At 34.1% G+C, this 21,402-nt stretch overlaps 2 protein-coding genes across 2 annotated transcripts in view; one reads left to right on the top strand and one right to left on the bottom strand.

Moving 5' to 3' along the window:
• LOC100374648 (uncharacterized) overlaps positions 1–8,848 on the bottom strand; it is a 95,222-nt gene extending 86,374 nt beyond the window's left edge. Inside the window, exons 1-2 of the mRNA XM_085490565.1 lie at positions 8,553–8,848; positions 3,168–3,239 (exon numbers count right to left, since the gene is read on the bottom strand). Coding sequence (XP_085346691.1) covers positions 3,168–3,239; positions 8,553–8,618 — 138 coding nt within the window. The 5' untranslated portion in view covers positions 8,619–8,848. The remainder of the gene's footprint in view (positions 1–3,167; positions 3,240–8,552) is intronic.
• The window catches only part of LOC100374496 (peroxisome biogenesis factor 2-like), a 38,439-nt gene that overhangs the window by 14,326 nt on the left and 2,711 nt on the right, over positions 1–21,402 (top strand). The window contains exons 4-6 of the mRNA XM_006822915.3: positions 13,364–13,561; positions 13,971–14,123; positions 19,898–20,152. Of these exons, the coding sequence (XP_006822978.2) occupies positions 13,364–13,561; positions 13,971–14,123; positions 19,898–20,152 (606 nt within the window). The remainder of the gene's footprint in view (positions 1–13,363; positions 13,562–13,970; positions 14,124–19,897; positions 20,153–21,402) is intronic.

Raw genomic sequence — 21,402 nt, 5'->3', positions numbered from 1 at the left:
TATATATAAATAAATTTTTACTGTAAACACATACTTGTATATGGGAATCAAGGCTGATTACAATAGGGTTCTGATTGCAGTCCCAAAAAGTTGCATGTAATATTTTTCATTTGTACAAATTTCAAGTACAAATTGGTTGCCATAGAAACCATATTTTTAGGACTATTTTGTAGGGACCATGCATCTTTCTATTCTAATACCTAATGGTACTGGTTGAATGAATGATAGGATATTTTTCACTAGCATTTAATGACTAGTGGATTGCCAGACATTTACATTTACTTTCAGCAGGGCATAATTTTACATTGATTTTCAGCAGGGCATAAATCTACATTTACTTTCAGCAGGGCATACATTTACATTTACTTTCAACAAGGCATACACATTTATAGTAATCACAAAATCTTAAAATCAAAATTAATTCATAGCTGACCTTTCTATGAACTTTATCAAGATCACCTTGTACTGCAACAGCAATGCATCATGGGATACATGCTTGATCTTGTGAGTTTATTTAATATTACCATCTCCTAGATGACGTTATTCGTCTGTCAAGTTTGTGACAGTATTTACATATATCATTCTTAGTTCATTTCACATACATCTTATTGAACCTGTTGCTAGACGATGAAAATTTTGTTGTAATTAATCGTAGAGGCTATGTCAGGAAATTGTCATGGAGAACTATTTAGCTGTTGTTTTGAAGACGCGTCTCCAGAGCTCCTTCTCCTTAGCAACAGTGTTCCCTATCAGAATCTAAACCACCTGTATAAAGGTGGTAACTAGGGGAAACGGGAAAAATAAACAATGATAGATTTTACATGAGAGTACAAACTTATGAACTTAAGAACATGCACGTTAGTAACATTTGAGATGTGGGTTTTTCTGAAGAATAGGAAAAAAAACACATGTATACAGTGTTTTGTTATGTCTACTTTATTAACTCTTTCAATGCTTTAATTTTTTCACACCATATACATGTAAAGTTGGTTCAATATTTATTTGCTTTCCTCCAATACATGTAGTAGACCCTAAAATCTATTGTCTGATTTATTAATTTTGGATCAAATGGTCTTAATTTTGCAAATTTGTTTGGGCTACAATTCTTGATCAAGTTTTTTAGAAAAAATATGGAAAAAGTTATGAAATCTAACATAAATTGACTTTGAGTCTGTTTTTTTACATTGTAGAACACCATTTTTCTTCAGAACTTCAAATGTCATATGTATACTGTACGTATTTTGAATTGTCACATTCTCAATGTAACTTGCCAGTTGTAGTGCTAACCAAACTATGCAACCGATGAAAGCTCTGACTTTTGTCAAAACAATCATGACATGGCCTTTATGTATCGCATTCTTCGATGCAACCAGAGATTAACTCAGTTCACTTGGTAGAATTTACCTTTACAGTTGCCAGGCAGCAGCGTTCGATCAGAGTGGTGTCACTTGGAATAATTCTATAGTGGGACGGGGTATAGGGATGGGAGGAGAATTCGTGAATACGGTTGCCAGGTAACCATGAGTACATGAGAGTTGCATCACTTGGGGGTAATTCTACAGTGGTGTTGGCATGGGAGGAGAATTCATCAATACAGTTGCCAACAAATATGAATACACACAAGTTATACTAGTAGATTATGCTTTAAAAATTGCTTTAACCCTTATCCTGTACCAACCCCATGTGTTTGTATATTGAATTGACCAGATAAAGATTATTAAAATCATTGGTAAACTCAACATGATTCACATTTATTAGTAATTTAATGATATAAGGTATTCATAAATGTGATGACTCATTGTCTTAAACTAGAGCTTCTGCATATGATATATAAAAAATTAATGTGACAATAATAGTCTGGAACACCACAATGTTGGTGTCGTAGTTTGCCCCAAATAAGGTGGAATATTTAAATGTGTGCAGATTATTTTGGAAAGAATGCAGATACAGTTTTTTCACGGTATGTTGAATTTTATTGTTCACTTGTGCTGGATGTAAAATAATTTGTTCTTGTGTTTAATAACAAATTCCTCTGTATGAAGTAGGTACTCCAGTCTACCACCTTATTGCAGAATCTAACTTCTAAATACTCTGGTGGCATAACATGTGAAGTGTTTAGCTCAGTAAACAAGACAATTTCACCACAGCTCATCTCACCTGGGTTCTCATATGTTATCTCATTATCTCATTATGCAAACTGCTTGGACAGATGTTTATTTAGTGTTCCCATAAAGACACTTACATTTTGCTTGTTACATAAAAACCATGGTCATGTATCTTTCACCATATACACTGCCGGGCTAGAACTTCACAGAAGCATTGAAGGTAATAGGTGATTTTCGGAGATCTTGCGAGTTGTGTGAAACATGTGCACCGAACGATTTGATTCTGACCTTAAATTTCTTTATTTCGTAGATCACATCGAAAGGCCGATCTTTGACAGATGAATATTGCGTTTGAATACCCTTACTTCATCAAAATTGACCGTCATCAAATGAGTACAGTATATTATTGAGCATGGAAATATTCCTGATAATACTTGCATTTGTTGAATTCTACGCGACGCTATGACCTTTGTTTGTCCTGTTTTTACGTTCAATTTCACTCATAACGCGGGACCACGCAGTGAACGGTAAATGGTCTATTTTCTCAATGTCCAAAAAGTTTGTCTTGCCTCCCTTCGGCATGTACAGATTTTGACTATTTCATTCATAAGCTGAGGCACTTTTATCGAATTTTGTCTTGAAAAGGGGTGTCAATTCTGAAGTTCAACTCTTAAGTTCATGCCCTGACACTGTGTACATATCACACTTTACTGATACATAACAGACAACATCCATTGCGCTGACAGTCGGTTTTGTCCTTTTACTCATCAGTTCGTTTGATAATTGTATGTCAGGGCAGCCTTGTTTTGTTGGTAGGTAGATCGATCACATGTGTACAAACACACACTTTTATTTTCGCTGGAATTAATTTTCGCTATTTTCGCTGAAAGAATGATTCAGTAACAATAAAATCTAGCGAATATACCTTTTTTCCTATATTTTACATTATACTTGTCAAAAAGCAGTGAAAATAAATTACATACAAAACACCCAAAAAGTCTTTTCAGCGAAAATTAATTTCAGCTGAAATAAAGTATTTTACAGTATAGTAATTAAACTTACTAGTGTACTATAACCAATGTCTTCAACATCATCCTCTATTATATCTCTCTTCTCATCACTGTAACCTTTGATCTGTAAGGATAATTAATTATTTATAAATTATATTTTGTATATTTCTCATTTGGTGGTTCTGAATGGTCTGACGTATATTCCATCTGGGCCTATGTTCCCTCTGGACCAGTGTTCTATCTGGACCAGTGTTTCATTGTAGGGAGTGCCTCTTATCTTGGACATGTGTCACTAACCTGGAATGACCTTTGTGATGGCTGGATATGCCACTTATCTTGACCAATGTGTCAATGAAATGGCTGGATGTGTCACTTATCTTGACCAATGTGTCAATGAAATGGCTGGATGTGTCACTTATCTTGACCAATGTGTCAGTGAAATGGCTGGATGTGTCACTTATCTTGACAGATGTGTCAATGAAATGGCTGGATGTCTCACTTATCTTGACCAATGTGTCAGTAAATTGGCTAGATGTGTCTCTTATTCTGACCAGTGTGTCAATGAAATGGCTGGATGTGTCACTCATCTTGACAAATGTGTCAATGAAATGGCTGGATGTGTCACTTATCTTGACCAATGTGTCAGTGAAATGGCTGGATGTGTCACTTATCTTGACAGATGTGTCAATGAAATGGCTGGATGTCTCACTTATCTTGACCAATGTGTCAGTAAATTGGCTAGATGTGTCTCTTATTCTGACCAGTGTGTCAATGAAATGGCTGGATGTGTCACTCATCTTGACAAATGTGTCAATGAAATGGCTGGATGTGTCACTTATCTTGACCAATGTGTCAATGAAATGGCTGTATGTGTCACTTATCTTGACCAGTGTGTCAATGAAATGGCTGGATGTCTCACTTATCTTGACCAATGTGTCAGTGAACTGGCTGGATGTGTCACTTATCTTGACAGATGTGTCAATGAAATGGCTGGATGTCTCACTTATCTTGACCAATGTGTCAATGAAATGGCTGGATGTGTCACTTATCTTGACAGATGTGTCATTGGAATGGCTGGATGTCTTATTTATCTTGACCAATGTGTCAATGAAATGGTTGGATGTGTAATTTATCTTGACCAATGTGTCAGTGAAATGGCTGGATGTGTCACTTATCTTGACCAATGTGTCAGTGAAATGGCTGGATGTGTCACTTATCTTGACCAATGTGTCAGTGAACTGGCTGGATGTGTCACTTATTTTGACCAATGTGTCAGTGAAATGGCTGGATGTGTCACTTATCTTGACCTACGTGTCAGTGAAATGGCTGGATGTGTAATTTATCTTGACCAATGTGTCAGTGAAATGGCTGGATTTGTCACTTATCTTGACCAATGTGTCAATGAAATGGATGTATGTGTCATTTATCTTGACCAATGTGTCAGTGAAATGGCTGTATGTGTCACTTATCTTGACTAATGTGTCAATGAAATGGCTGTATGTGTCACTTTTCTTGACTAATGTGTCAATGAAAAGGATGCATGTGTCACTTTTCTTGACCAATGTTTCAATGAAATGGCTAGATGTGTCACTTATCTTGACAGATGTGTCATTGGAATGGCTGGATGTGTCACTTATCTTGACCAATGTGTCAATGAAATGGCTAGATGTGTCTCTTATTCTGACCAGTGTGTCAATGAAGCGGCTGGATGTGTCATTTATCTTGACCAGTGTGTCAATGAAATGGCTGGATGTGTCATTTATCTTGACCAATGTGTCAATGAAATGGCTGGATGTGTCATTTATCTTGACCAGTGTGTCAATGAAATGGCTGGATGTCTCACTTATCTTGACCTACGTGTCAGTGAAATGGCTGGATGTCTCACTTATCTTGACCAATGTGTTAATGAAATGGGTGTATGTGTCACTTATCTTGACCAATGTGTCAATGAAATGGCTAGATGTGTCTCTTATTCTGACCAGTGTGTCAATGAAATGGCTGGATGTGTCATTTATCTTGACCAATGTGTCAATGAAATGGCTGGATGTGTCATTTATCTTGACCAATGTGTCAATGAAATGGCTGGATGTGTCACTTATCTTGACCAATGTGTCAATGAAATGGCTGGATGTGTCACTTATCTTGACCTACGTGTCAGTGAAATGGCTGGATGTGTAATTTATCTTGACCAATGTGTCAGTGAAATGGCTGGATGTGTCACTTATCTTGACCAATGTGTCATTGGAATGGCTGGATATGCCACTTATCTTGACCAATGTGTCAATGAAATGGCTGGATGTGTCATTTATCTTGACCAATGTGTAAATGAAATGGCTAGATGTGTCTCTTATTCTGACCAGTGTGTCAATGAAATGGTTGGATGTGTCAATTATCTTGACCAATGTGTCAATGAAATGGCTGGATGTCTCACTTATCTTGACCAATGTGTCAGTGAAATGGCTAGATGTGTCTCTTATTCTGACCAGTGTGTCAATGAAATGGCTGGATGTGTCACTCATCTTGACAAATGTGTCAATGAAATGGCTGGATGTGTCACTTATCTTGACCAATGTGTCAATGAAATGGCTGTATGTGTCACTTATCTTGACCAGTGTGTCAATGAAATGGCTGGATGTCTCACTTATCTTGACCAATGTGTCAGTGAACTGGCTGGATGTGTCACTTATCTTGACAGATGTGTCAATGAAATGGCTGGATGTCTCACTTATCTTGACCAATGTGTCAATGAAATGGCTGGATGTGTCACTTATCTTGACAGATGTGTCATTGGAATGGCTGGATGTCTCATTTATCTTGACCAATGTGTCAATGAAATGGTTGGATGTGTAATTTATCTTGACCAATGTGTCAGTGAAATGGCTGGATGTGTCACTTATCTTGACCAATGTGTCAGTGAAATGGCTGGATGTGTCACTTATCTTGACCAATGTGTCAGTGAACTGGCTGGATGTGTCACTTATTTTGACCAATGTGTCAGTGAAATGGCTGGATGTGTCACTTATCTTGACCTACGTGTCAGTGAAATGGCTGGATGTGTAATTTATCTTGACCAATGTGTCAGTGAAATGGCTGGATTTGTCACTTATCTTGACCAATGTGTCAATGAAATGATGTATGTGTCATTTATCTTGACCAATGTGTCAGTGAAATGGCTGTATGTGTCTCTTATCTTGACTAATGTGTCAATGAAATGGCTGTATGTGTCACTTTTCTTGACTAATGTGTCAATGAAAAGGATGCATGTGTCACTTTTCTTGACCAATGTTTCAATGAAATGGCTAGATGTGTCACTTATCTTGACAGATGTGTCATTGGAATGGCTGGATGTGTCACTTATCTTGACCAATGTGTCAATGAAATGGCTAGATGTGTCTCTTATTCTGACCAGTGTGTCAATGAAACGGCTGGATGTGTCATTTATCTTGACCAATGTGTCAATGAAATGGCTGGATGTGTCATTTATCTTGACCAATGTGTCAATGAAATGGCTGGATGTGTCATTTATCTTGACCAGTGTGTCAATGAAATGGCTGGATGTCTCACTTATCTTGACCTACGTGTCAGTGAAATGGCTGGATGTCTCACTTATCTTGACCAATGTGTTAATGAAATGGGTGTATGTGTCACTTATCTTGACCAATGTGTCAATGAAATGGCTAGATGTGTCTCTTATTCTGACCAGTGTGTCAATGAAATGGCTGGATGTGTCATTTATCTTGACCAATGTGTCAATGAAATGGCTGGATGTGTCATTTATCTTGACCAATGTGTCAATGAAATGGCTGGATGTGTCACTTATCTTGACCAATGTGTCAATGAAATGGCTGGATGTGTCACTTATCTTGACCTACGTGTCAGTGAAATGGCTGGATGTGTAATTTATCTTGACCAATGTGTCAGTGAAATGGCTGGATGTGTCACTTATCTTGACCAATGTGTCATTGGAATGGCTGGATATGCCACTTATCTTGACCAATGTGTCAATGAAATGGCTGGATGTGTCATTTATCTTGACCAATGTGTAAATGAAATGGCTAGATGTGTCTCTTATTCTGACCAGTGTGTCAATGAAATGGTTGGATGTGTCAATTATCTTGACCAATGTGTCAATGAAATGGCTGGATGTCTCACTTATCTGACAAATATGTCATAGATCTAGTTTGCTATTGGGCAAAAATGTATACAAGTAAATAATTATGATAACAGCTGATATTATATATTATATTATTATAGAATATTATTTCAGAATCTAAAACTTAATAGATATTTTAATAAATTAAATGTAAGTGGTTGATTACATTCTGCTCATCTTTCATTCCATTTTTACTCTTCTGATTCATACATGTAACATTTAAATATTTCCTAATAACTTGGTGCCTGATTATTTTCTGTTTTCTTATCTGATTTACCACCAGTTCCCACTTTTCATCACAAATTCACAAAATAGTCCTGTTTATTTTTTGTACTTTCTTTCAGAAAATTGGGACCAAAATAGCCAAAGTTTTTGAGTAAAAAACTGAAAATTGACTCAAATTCTGTCTGTAGGCTCCAAAAAATGGGTTAATTTTTAGAAATATTGAAGAATATAAGGAAAAAGTGCAAAAAAAATTTGAGAGAGAAAGTCTGGTAGGGAAAAGTTTAGATGTACAGTGTTTAATATTGTACAGTTTATTGGTAATTGTTGTGACTCTAATTGAGTTGCTAGTTAATGAATGGATAATGATTGATTAATTTAATAAATAAATACAAAAATAATACAAAAATATAAAATAAAATAATTAAATTAAATATTACGAATAGTACTAGCAATGGTATTGTGATGATTTATCAACTTAAACCATTAGTAGAAAAATAAACGAGAATTTGAAAATGATGTAGAACCTCAAAGTCACTATAAAAAACACTAGATGTGAAAACAGCATCCGAGCAACCATATAGAGTAACCAGGTCCAGCAAGTTTATGTAAACAGAGATCATGTGTAATTAGCCTGCAGCTTTGTAACTAGCACTGATTATTTATTTTAAAAAACGATCCTTTGTTGTGTAATTCAACAAAATGAATGTTGCCACACAGTATGATCAGATCCGTGGTATTTATTCATTTCTTATTATCAGTCCGAATCAAGGGCTGTCTGGAAGTCATTCACTTGGTTTATGATCATAAACAAATATTTTTGACCTGCCGAACAATGACCTAGCTGATAATTGTGTGAAATGTAGTCTTGGTTTATTTATCACTATGTGTCTCGTAAGATGTAATCTTACTAATTGTTTACTGAGGTCCGTTATTCAATTCTCAATGAGGGGTATAAGGTCAAAAACTCCCAGTCGTGATTTGTTATGAATATTAAATAACATGAGGTAAATGATTTCATGTAATGAAATTTTCAAACTTTACTACGGAGATTTAACCTACCATTGTATTGTACGACTCATTCTCCATTACGTCTTCAACCAGATTGTTTGTCTCATCCGCGTCCATTTCAATGCAATGAGCGTCGAGTACCGAACATCAGTTGAGCAACTTGTAAGTTGTATTGCTTGCCGCTGAAAGCGCCGCTATGTGTGATTTAGTCAGGTTTCTCCACAAAAGACCCTTTAACAGTGAGTGACAGATGGCTGTAGACTTTAATCACGGCCGACTTGGAGTCTGTGTAATGTAATTTGCATATGAAAGGGTAATGCAAGCACCTGGTCCAGTTGATACATGATAATTCTCTCTGATATGCTTGTAATGAAACATGTTTTTTTAAATCTATCAGTGGTCAAGAAACAACAAACTTTTGTTCACTAATTCAACAGCGGTAATCTTGCACTGCGTGGGTTCGTCATTTCTTGGCCCTGGTTCAATTTTGTTGTTTCTATGCTTCCAAAGCAACTTGTTTCGCTATCATTGTTAAATTTAAGTTTCTCAATAAATGTGTATAGCCATAGTACTTATTTTATTTTATATTGATTTTGAAAGTGTCACGGGTGTTGATATTGTTATTATTTATCACAAAGTTGTAGATTGATTAGAAAATAAAGTAATTTTGTTTTTGACCTCACGTAAGTTCTTCCCACCTGTTTTTGCTGGTGTCAAAATATTCAGCAATATCATTCTCTAGTCAGTATTTTAATTTTTCATGTTCATTAATTCTTGAGTCAGTACAATTTTCCTATACATTTTTAATAAAAAATGAAAACAACATTCCACAACTTTTTTTATGAAATTATGAAAGTAGAACCTACTTAGAGACGACGTCAAAAGATCAATGTCGGATAAAAAACTTAATTACTTTAGTTTTTTTCCAAACCCCCTACCCCCACTGAAACTTAATTGATAAATATTGGTCATGGCGTCGAACTGCATTCACCATTAAATACAAATTAATAATCGGACAGTAGTATTGCATAGCAGTTGGTTGTCGGGAGGGTGTAAAAAGATTTTACAAATGCACCTCATTTGACGCACAGATTTACACTCGAACCAAACCATTTTTCTGTTTATTTGTTTTTTTCCTTTTCCGGTTATTTCTGTCTATGATTGGATAGAAAAAACAAAAACAAACTACAAATACTCCAAGATTTTTTTGACTTCATTAAAAAATAAAACCGTTTTTGTAGGATGGAAACTTTTTGAGGTCAAAACCCCCCACCCCCAAACTAAAGGAAATAAGTAAAATGTCCCAGCAAATTCTCAAATTGAATGTAAAGATCAGGAAGAAATTCAAATACTGTAAATGCATTAATTATTCACTGAGTTTTAATTTCGCTATTTTCACCGATAAGTAAAATTTGCTAAATTAAATCTACATGAACATGTAAAAAAACAATAAAACTCATTGTCATTGTTTCCTTGACAAATTTTTGAAATTAAAACACAGTGAATATTCTCAAAGTAGTGAAATTAAATGTTAATGAAAATAATTAGTTTTACTGTATGTGAATTTTTTTGTTTCGATGGGAAAATAATTGATAATAAACAACGGAAAACAGAGGTGTATAAAGTTGAATGACTGTCCTAGAAATGAAAAAATATGGTCTAACATGTGGGGTGACAGCAGGGTCTGTAGACACGGCTGAACCGATTGACCTTACGTTTATGCTCCACGCACGTAACCATAAACAAACATAGTTGTATAATTCCAGGCTATTCCTCTGCCTCCATGGTGATAACAAAGACCATTGTTTAGTGCAGCTATTGTTATATTGTCTTCAGTTTGCTTGTCACCTGATATACCAACAGTATTTTTCAATAAAATTTTAATAAAAACTTTTGAGTATTTATTACTCAACATTAGTTGGGTTCCAATTCTGAACATATTTTTCTTCTATGGTAATTTGCATGGTATATTTATGAAAATCAAGGTTGGATAAGCATACAGGGCTCATGGAATTAATGTCACATGCAGGAAATTACGTGTACATGAAGTCACATTTTTTGTGGGATTTGATTGAGATTGATGTGTTTTAGTATGAAGCTCAATATGGAAACTATTAGTCTACCGTTAACCTTTTCACCACCTGACTTTCTCGCCCAAATATTTCTGTACCTTTTTTCTTATATTTTTAAATATTTCTGGAAAAAGAACCCTAATTTTGGAGCCCAACATACAAAATTTGAGTAAATTTTCAGTTTTTACTAAAAAAATTTGCCTATTTTTGTCTTAATCTTCTGAAGGAAAGTTCAGACTACAAATGGGACTATTTTGTGAATTTGTGATGAAAGGAAATGTACGTTCGGTATTTTTTATTCAGCAATTTTATATGAAAGCAAAGGTCCACTGTTATGTATTACATGATACAGGGCCATATCCAGTGAGGGAGCTAGAGGCAGGTGACTCCTAATGTATTTAGTGATTTTTTCTGGATGTTTTGCATTTCACACATTATTTCAGAAGTCTAATACATATTATTTTTGATGACCAATCTTAATGAAAGTAAAGCTACCCCGGTAACTGCAGCCCTGAGATGTCATCGTGACTTATCACATTGTCCGCATCAGTATCAAACAAATTTAAAATTATTGAATCGGACAAAACTTACCGTGGGTCTATGCACTTTTGAGTGTCTTTGAATACATGTATGTTATTTATTAATATGTATATTTTTATCAACTCAAATGAATATCAAATGCAACAGAATTTAAAAAATTGAAAAATAAGTTCTCAAAACCCAGATGTATATCTTTTAAATCAAATAATTTAATGAGAATATCAATTTCTGTTGCATTTTGACTTGCATTCATTTCGTTATAGACTCGCACACAACATTTTCTTATATAGACATCATCAATGACCAGTGAATCATAGAGAACTTCGTGAGATTTACTCTTCCCAAGCTCATTAAAATTATCAAATTGCGCACATTTCAGATAAAATGCAACGGTTCACAGATACGTACTTTGGCTTAGAAAATAAAGACTGCAAACGAAATCCCAATTTTCTATTAAACACACTTGAAAAGTTGTTGGTGTTTTCGTTTGTATGCTATCAATTTTAGCCTCTGAACAGGATCAGTAGCAGATCATTATGGCTGCAACAATTCATCTATTGTTATCCAGTTGTTATTGTTTTGTTATCCTATTGTTATTCTATTGTCGTGTATTTACGTAGACGGGTTCAAGTTCCCCCCTAATCACTTCTAGTTCAACAAAGCTATATAATTACCCAAAGTCGGTTTGAATAACGCGAATACCTGCGATTTAAAGGGCCAAAGTAAGTACCTGAAGTTTAATTAAAAATCTCAATGTCATGTCCGGGTACGTGTTCTTTTTGCTACTTCTGGTCAATAGCTATGGTCGCTTTATAGTGGTAATTCGTGTAGTACTCAACTCTAGCAATAACGTTGTTACTTTATAGTGCCGGCGTATGCCGATTTCATTAACGTTAGCAATTCGAACATGTGTTTGTTGTGTCAGATTTTATAGAACCTAGCTTCGTTAGTGGAAAAAAAACATAACTTTTAACGACTTCCACTGAAACTTTATTCAGAATTATTAATTTTTTATTATTAAGAGCACCAATCAATCCTTAGGAGGAAAACGTTATAAAATCAAACTTATAATACGTCGTTGTGCACTTGTAATCGCCGTCTAACAATTCCTATTTTTCAAGTACATTGTTATTGATATTAACGATTAAGTGACAGTATATTGGTATTTGTTATTCCTGAATGAAGATGCCATATATTTTTTTTAAAAGATTTTTTTTCATTTGTTTTTCAACAGGTACTTGGTAGATTTTTTACTGCCTTTCGGGAATGTCTAGACTCAATTACTGAACTTGTATCCAGCTTGTAATAGGGTTGTAATTCTTACTGAATAAATCTAGTTTAAACTGGTATCACATCCTTTACAGGTCAAGCCATACGTTCAAATTTGGCTGGATTATATCAAAAATTTCATATAACTTTGTTAGTTTTTTTAGTGTGATAATAATTTTCATTTATATAAAGTTGGAAGTTAATATTCCCACCAATAATGCATAATACAATTTGTTGTGAACTGCTGTTCATTAAAGAATGTCCTAAATACAAACTAATTAATGATATATTTGTTGGATACTGTAAAGGGATTAATTATTCACTGGGTTTTAATTTTGCTCATTTTGCTGTCTGGAAAATGTGCTAAATTAAAACCCAGTGAATATGTAAAATTTAGCATAGAACACTTTATCTAAATGATAAAACTGTGAATTTAAAACCCACTGAATATGTCTGAGATGGTAAATCAACGAAATTTAAACCTAGCGAAAATTAGTTATTTTAAACTACTATGATGAGAATACCACAAAGTATGCACATGAGCAGTACGGTGATTATATCATGCGATGTGTAGCAGATGTGGATGCGATCCAGTACTGCCTGAGTAAATACTTTGCAGTATTTTCGTGATAACCTTATTATTATTTACTTTTCCTGCATATACTGGTAGCAATAATTTAGTGAGATACAGTAGCCTGAAATAGCAGTGAAAATTATTCATGCCTGCGACATCGTTTGCGTTCAGTTATGCCATTTTATTTCAGTCATACGCTACATTTTTGCTGCGTCCAATGTAGGCAAAAAAAAGTGTTTAAATGTGATGTAAACGTGATACACATTTCCATGTAAGGAAAACATTCACATGTATCCGCACTTTCAAACGCATCTGTGCATGTTTTACAGCTGGATGAAATCTACTGTTTATAGTAATATAAATATATAATTATGATGAATTATGACAGTTTTTGCGTTTATTTTCAGTTTTCTGTTTACGCCAGCAGTGCAACCCTTGGCCAGCAGATTCTGAATATTAAATACAAAGACAAGGTCAATAAAAAGCCACAAATGTCACTCACCCAAAAAAGTCTGTATGGTCTGATTTTTGTCGGTGGTAAATGGTTCCAGGAGCGGTCGACTGATTTGTCAAGTTTCACAAGACATAAGCAGATATTTACATTGGTATGTGTACTGTATATATAAATGTCCTTAATTTAGCTATCAGTAAAATAATCCAAAAAGAAAACTCGGTGAACAATTAATTATTTTCCATACAGTATTTGTCATTAATTTGGGACCTTTGAACACCATAATTTTTGTCACCAAAATTAATAATTTATTAAATAATTTATTGAAAACTATGGGAAAAAAATGCAAAATGTGCGTGAATAATTACAGGATTTTGCACATTTTCTCGTTGTTTTCAAATTTTTTTTTTTTTTTTTGGACCAAATAGACATTATTTGTCATTAGTACAGGTCTTGATAAAAAATATTGAAAAATATGAAAAAAATTGTGTATTTATTTTATGAAAGGTGACTGACTGTCAATGCAGTGATGATGTTAATAGATTTTTTCAATTCTACCATAGATATGTGGATTGGTTGACTATGCTGAGAAGCTTTTGAAAGTTGTGACGGTTGTGAATTTTCTACTGTTCCTACAAGATGGACGGTACCAGCATGTGACAGAGAGAGTATTGGGAATTAAGGCAAGATTTGCCAAAAGACAATCCATCAGACAGGTAAAGTCTGCAGCTTAAATAACAGGAAAATTGCCATAATTTAATTATATTAGAAAGATGGTTACAAATCTCTGTCACTTCCCAAACATGAAATTATTTTTTTCGTGGCAAAAATTCAGAGCTTACTTAATACCCCCTTTATGATTGACCAAGGTAGCTACAGAGGTAAAATGAGTGATTGAAACATTCTTCAAAGTTACTATGCACTCTACTATAATAACCAATTCTTCATCCAAAAACATAGATATAGGTGATCACATTATTACATATGCCGTACCAATTTTTGTCTATGGTATTATCCTTTTCACCACCAGTTCCCTCTTTTCATCACAAAATAATCTAGTTTATAGTCTGCACTTTCCTTCAGAAGATTGGAACAAAAACAGCCAAAACTGAAAATGGACTCAAATTTTGTCTGTTGGCTCCAAAATTAGGGTTCACTTCAGAAATACTGTAGAATACTTTATTTTCGCTTGGAATTTATTTTCGCAATTTTCGCTGAAGGAGTGGTTCAGTGAAAATAAAATCCAGTGAATATACTTTTTTTCCTATATTTCACATTAAACTCATCAAAAATCAGTGAAAATAAATTTTATACAAAACGCCCAAAAAGCTTTTTCAGCGAAAATTAATTCCAACGAAAATAAAGTATTCCACAGTATTGAAGAATATAAAAAAATTTGCAGAAAAATTTGGTTGAGAAGATCTGATGGTGAAAAGATTATAGTAGCATGCTGTAATTTTTAGAGAATGTCTGAATCAATATTTAATTCATTTTACCCCTTGATTAATGCTGATTAATATTTTAGCAGTGAAAACTAATACATGCACATTTTACGTGTACACAATTTTTATGTGTAAAATGTAGCCATGCTTTTCTTTACTTTGTCATCATGGTAGTGTAAGACCTATAAAACGATACTATCAGTCTCATTACGGTGTCTGCAAATACACTGTAGAGCGCCCTCTAGAGTGAAAATGTTTCTATGTGAAATAACTGAGGTGAGAGACCCTGAACTAGTTTTCATTTTGTATAAGAAAAGTTGTTTGTAAGTAAAGTAATCTGAGGATGGCAAACACTTGGGGTATCCTAAAATGCTGCCAAGTTTTTTGAATTCAATTTAACTCAGGGTGTCTGAACTAGATTTTGATTTATGAAATTCAGTTTTCCATATTTTGACAAATTTTTTGATATCCTTCAAAGTAGGAATTCATGCTTATGGAGAAATAAAGTTCTTGTTTTTTGTTCTTGTTTCCATGGAAACAAGTTTAGTATTTACAACTTCATTTGAAGGGACATTTAATAACCGAATGATAAAGAAGTGTAGTACTTTTAAATTTTACAAGTTATCTGTGTCCACCCTTGAAAAGTCATGATTATGTTCACCTTTTCACCACAATTTCCTTCTTTTCATCACAAATTCACAAAATAGTTCTATTTATAGTCTGCACTTTTCTTATGAAAGTTGGGATAAAAATAGCCATTTTTTGGGTAAAAACTGTAAATTGAATTTTGTCTGTTGGCTCTAAAATTAGGGTTCATTTCCAGAAAAGAAAGTGAAGGAAATTTTAGGCGAGAAAATCTGATGGTGAAAAGGTTAAAGCCAAATTGAATATATTCTGTATTTCCGGTAATCCTACCTACCTGTTTTATGCCAAAGTTATGTATTTGTATTTCATGTATGAAAATTTGTTCTACTCATTCCACGAATGTTGTATTTTTTGATTGCATGTACTTGCTTCTATGTCACGAATGACTAGCATCTAATTGTATTAAGGAAATATATTCTGAAAACCAACTTAAATGTCATTTTTCACATCTATAGTTAAAGCATGACTATGTTCTCTCAAAAACCCAAGAGTACAACTCATTGAGAAAAATAAAATAAAATAATATAAAACCTACCCAGTAGTAGACCATTATCAGAAACACTAAATTTGTTTATTTGGCGAAATTCTTCGATAAATTTACAGCGGTGAAATATAGGTTTAGATTAAAAGCGAGGGAGTCGTCACCTGCGCATGCGTCAGATGGCCATAGTGTGTCATTGTTCACAAACAAGCGTCTACCCAGGAGCCTTTGCGTTTTTAGCATGTGTTGTTATCGTCATTTGGGACTCAATTCCTGTGTGTGTGCAGGTGACAACCCTCCCGCTTGAATTGAAAATGTCATTCTTTTAACTAATAATGTGGATCCATTAGGTTACACAAAGCAAAACAAAACAAGAAAAGACAAGAAGCCAGTATTTCAATTATTTTGGAAAATGATAAAATTATCATTTCATCTTTGTTTTTGCATCAGTTACTATAGTGACAGTATTTTAAAGGGTGGTGATCCTCTCACAACGTAAATGCAACATTTATGTTGATGAATTTGCCACAATCCAATGGTATTGGGAATCACTAGTATGAGTTTTGACATAGGTGTGATGCACACTAGTTACCGCCGGCAACTCCTTCAATACCTTACAATCACCAAAGAAATTACGCTTTTAAAGCTTGGTTAACAGTTCTGTTTTTACTTGTTCAGTTGCGCAGATGTCAAAGTTACCATCATTGTTGTACAACAACCATCACCCTTTTAATATATCTAGAAATTGCTCTTAAATTGTGACGTGGGTTGAATAAACTACCATTATACACTATATCGTGATTCATATGAATATGAGTTACCCTCTGTACTATGCAGACTTTTTCAAATCAGTGTCCAATCACCTTTATATAGTGGACCTATATATCGTGTTACAAAATATGACCCAGTTTCCTTTTTCTGATTGGATATTGTGAATACATTATACTACATACAAGCCCGGTCAAGGATTGCCCCAGGATGATTCAGTGCACGTATTTAGGCTAATTATACAGTACTAAGCACAATGCAGTAACATACTCTATGAAATGTTCTCTTACAATTGTTAGATTAGCTGTCTATTCCAAACACTTCACATCTGTCTGCTAGTTGATGGGACTATTTAGTGTTTTCTTAAACTGTCCTGTGTTTATGTTAATGACAGTCTAACTCACCTACTTTCTAAAAAAATAACACAAAATGCAAACTATATTCTCCTTTGTTTAGAATTAGCGGATAAATATTGCACTGGTATCTTGCTTTTATTGAATTGTTTGTTATTTTAATAATAAATAACTTTATTGCATATTGTTTTTATCAGTTAATAAGATTAGTTGTGATATGGAATATAATAAACGTTAAATAGCTAGGTTTAAAAAAAGTTCCAGTCAAGTTCTTAACCTTTTTACCATCAGTTCCCTTTTTTCATCACAAAATAGTCCCGTTTTTAGTTTACTTTCTTTCAGAAGATTGGGACAAAAATAGCAAATTTTTTTGAGTAAAAACTGAAAATTGACTCAAATTTTGTCTGTTGGCTCCAAAATTGGGGTTCATTTTCAGAAATATTGAAGAATACAAGAAAAAATTGCAGACAAATTTGGGCTAGAAGGTCTGGCGGTGAAAATGTTAAGGCAGATTGTAAAATGTTGAAGATTTAAATGATAATGTAAACATGTGCTTCTGATATTTAATTATTGTTTGCTAATCTAGGCGTCCCTGAGGTTATGGGAATCAATTAAATTAAGTAGGACACTACACAGTGATCTACAGGGGGCCAATGAACAATAACATCACTTTCTTTACTCAAGATCTCCATTATTTGTTAATCACTGCTGTTAACACTGTACTCCAGTGTGTTCGATTCCCATACCATATACCGGTACCTGCATTCATGAAATGAATGGGGTTATTTTACTGAGCTAAGTGTCAAGTTTTTTTTTTTAGCTCCGCTGTCGACTTTGTAGAGCAGAGCTTATCATATGAGTGATTGTCCGTCGTCGTCCGTCATCCGTCGCCTGTGTCAATGTTTTACTTTTTCGACTTCTTCTTGAAAACTACAAGCTTGAATGCTTTGATACTTGGTGTGTATGTACCTGGGGTAGACCTCTCTTAGATTTGTTCATTTCATGATGATATCTTCAATTCTCTCATTTTCGTGAATATTTTTGTAATTTTTGATAAAAAGTGATATTTTTGACTTCTTGTTAAAAACCGCAAGTCCAATTGCTTTGATATTACATGTATAGATGCTACATGTGGACCTTTCTCAGATTTGTTCATTTCGTGATGATATCTTCAATTCTCTAATTTTGGTGAATATTTTTGTAATTTTTGGTAAAAAGTGATATTTTCGACTTCTTGTTAAAAACCGCAAGTCCAATTGCTTTGATATTACATATATAGGTACTACATGTGGACCTTTCTCAGATTTGTTTATTTTGTGATGATATCCTCAATTCTCTAATTTTGGTGAATAGTTTTGTAATTTTTGGTAAAAAGTGATATTTTTGACTTCTTGTTAAAAACTGCAAGTCCGATTGTTTTGATATTACATATATAGATACTACATGTGGACCTTTCTCAGATTTGTTCATTTTGTGATGATATCCTTAATTCTCTAATTTTGGTGAATATTTTTGTCATTTTTGGTAAAAAGTGATATATGTGACTTCTTGTTAAAAACCGCAAGTCCGATTGTTTTGATATCACATATATAAGGACTACATGTGGACCTCTCTCATATTTGTTCATTTCGTGATGATATCTTCAATTATCTAATTTTGATGAATATTTATGTCATTTTTGGTAAAAAGTGATATTTTTGAATTCTTGTTGAAAACAGCAAGTTCGATTGCTATACATACTATACATATTGTTAATTTTCTAATGATATCTTCTGTTCTTTAATTGAAATGTGCATTGCTAACAGCGGAGCTATCTCAGCTGACTGGCTGCTTGTTTATGAAATGAGATGGGGTAAACAAAATTACACAAGTCGGTGGTTTAAATTTGAATCGTGAATTTTGGAGTTGTCTGATTACAGAGGTTGATATAATCATCTTGTACTGTAAAATACTAGTATTTTATTTTGGCTGGAATTAAAGGCTTTTTTGGTGTTTTGTATGGAATTTATTTTCACTGATTTTTGATGAGTTGAATGTGAAATATATGAAAATAGGTATAATCGCTGGAATTTAATTTTCACTCAATCATCTCTTCAGCGAAAATAAAGTATTTTACAGTAAATTGAAATGTGAAATAAAAAATATTGACAACTTGTGGTGTTGCATCAAAACATAAACACGTAAACAAGTATAATCCTACGTGAAAAAGTAACGTTGAAGTTTACCTGCCGTAATCCAAATCTGGCCATTTATACCACAGTTAAGGGAGTTGTGCTACCGTCCCTCAACACTGTCCCTGTTGAGGGTCGGTGGTTGTACACACTCAACTCTGTTGCAAAGTAGAAGTCGAATTCTAAGGGAAAACACACTGAAGTTGCAACAGTGATAACACATGATGAATTTCTTGAGTTCATATTCTTAGAAATGGTCCCAAATTTCAGGCATGAATGGCCATATTGCCTCCATGTGTTTGAGCATTCTTTGTAGCATCATTGTAATTATACATGTATATCGATGGCTCTATTTCAGTGAACGTGGCATCACAGGCTAATACAGTGTTTAGAACACAATGATGATACAAGTCTTGCATTTTTGTGATTAACCATCATATTTGTCACATGTCATGTTATGACCAATAAGATCACTTGTATTTGTCACATGTCATGTTTTGACCAATGAGGTCACTTGTATTTGTCACATGTCATGTTATGACCAATAAGATCACTTGTATTTGTCACATGTCATGTTTTGACCAATGAGGTCACTTGTCATTATTAAAAGATTTCACTTCTGCTATTCAGGTTAGTTTTGAGTACATGACACGTGAACTTCTATGGCATGGTTTTGCAGAATTTCTCTTCTTTATATTGCCACTCATCAACTTTCAAAAAATCAAGAATTTTATCTCTCGTCGTTTCGCAAAATCATCTTCCTCTGGTGGTGATGATACAATGAGATCAGCTGCCAATTATGAAGAATGTGTGGTCTGTGGTGAATGGCCGACCTTGCCGCATCATATTGGATGTCAACATGTGTTCTGTTATTATTGCATACAGGTATGTGTAGTTTCACCAAATACATTATTCCTGTGTTGTGCTTGAGCCATTCAGATTTACACACCAAAGCCATACCCTGTGTATGTGCTGGTTAAAATTGCTATTAGGTTGTTATTCCTCAAACTTGTGCCAGGATTGGAAATGAAACAAGGCTCGTCCTTTAATTTCACTAATGAATGAAGTGAGCCTCTCTTTGGAATCAATGCCGGGTCTCATTTTGATAAAACTCCCTATATTGCCCATCTACATTGAGAAGTCAAACCTACTGGATCTTTGCAGTGGAAGCTAAGAGAGTATCATTACCGTCCAATGTTATCAACTCAATTAAGTACGTACACTCTAATGCTGGAAGTTGATCACCTCTGTTTCAGTTTTCTGAGCTTTGGCATGTTTTGAGAATTACACCTTAAGTATATGTATTGCATATGTATTATACCAAGGTAAATGCAAATTACTGTAAAATACTTTATTTTCGCTTGGAATTAATTTTTGCTGAAGGAATGTTTCAGTGAAAATAAAATCCATTGAATATACCTTTTTCCCTATATTTTACATTCAACTCAGCAGAAATCCGTGAAAATAAATTGCATACAAAACACCTGAAAAGTTTTTCCAGCGAAAATTAATTCCAGCTAAAATAAAGTATTTTATATTAATCCCCCAAAATCAAATTCAGTAACCTCATTTACGTTGGTCTTCAAAAAAATATAAAATTCTTATGTGACCCCTGATTGGCTTTGTATTAACATTTAATTTGATTATAAAATTTATGAATGATGTCACATCTCAGCAAATCTGTGCCTTAGAGTATGGTAACAATAGTTTAGACATACCCTATCACCCCCATAAACATTTACAATGTTCCAAGCTTCCATGTGACTCCTTCATTTTCACACACCTGATACATTTAGAGTCATCAATTGGATTAATATTGCCATCACCAGTGTATAGTTCAATTGGCTTAACTTTCAGGACTTTCAACATTTGTGATGACAGTGTTTCCATTGGATTTAAAATTTTGGGTGCTTAACACATTGGCTCTATGTGTAAAATATGCATTTCTAGTTTTTACATTGTTGTCTATGGGGAGTTTAATTTATTGTTTATGGGGAGTTTAATTTTGTTATCTATGGGGAGTTTAATTTTGTTGTCTATGGGGAGTTTAATTTATTGTTTATGGGGAGTTTAATTTTGTTGTCTATGGGGAGTTTAATTTATTGTTTATGGGGAGTTTAATTTTGTTGTCTATG

The sequence above is a fragment of the Saccoglossus kowalevskii genome, chromosome 15 (assembly GCF_978046115.1).
Source record: "Saccoglossus kowalevskii chromosome 15, keSacKowa6.1, whole genome shotgun sequence".
NCBI lineage: Eukaryota > Metazoa > Hemichordata > Enteropneusta > Harrimaniidae > Saccoglossus > Saccoglossus kowalevskii.
This window is presented reverse-complemented; position numbering and strand designations above follow the sequence as displayed.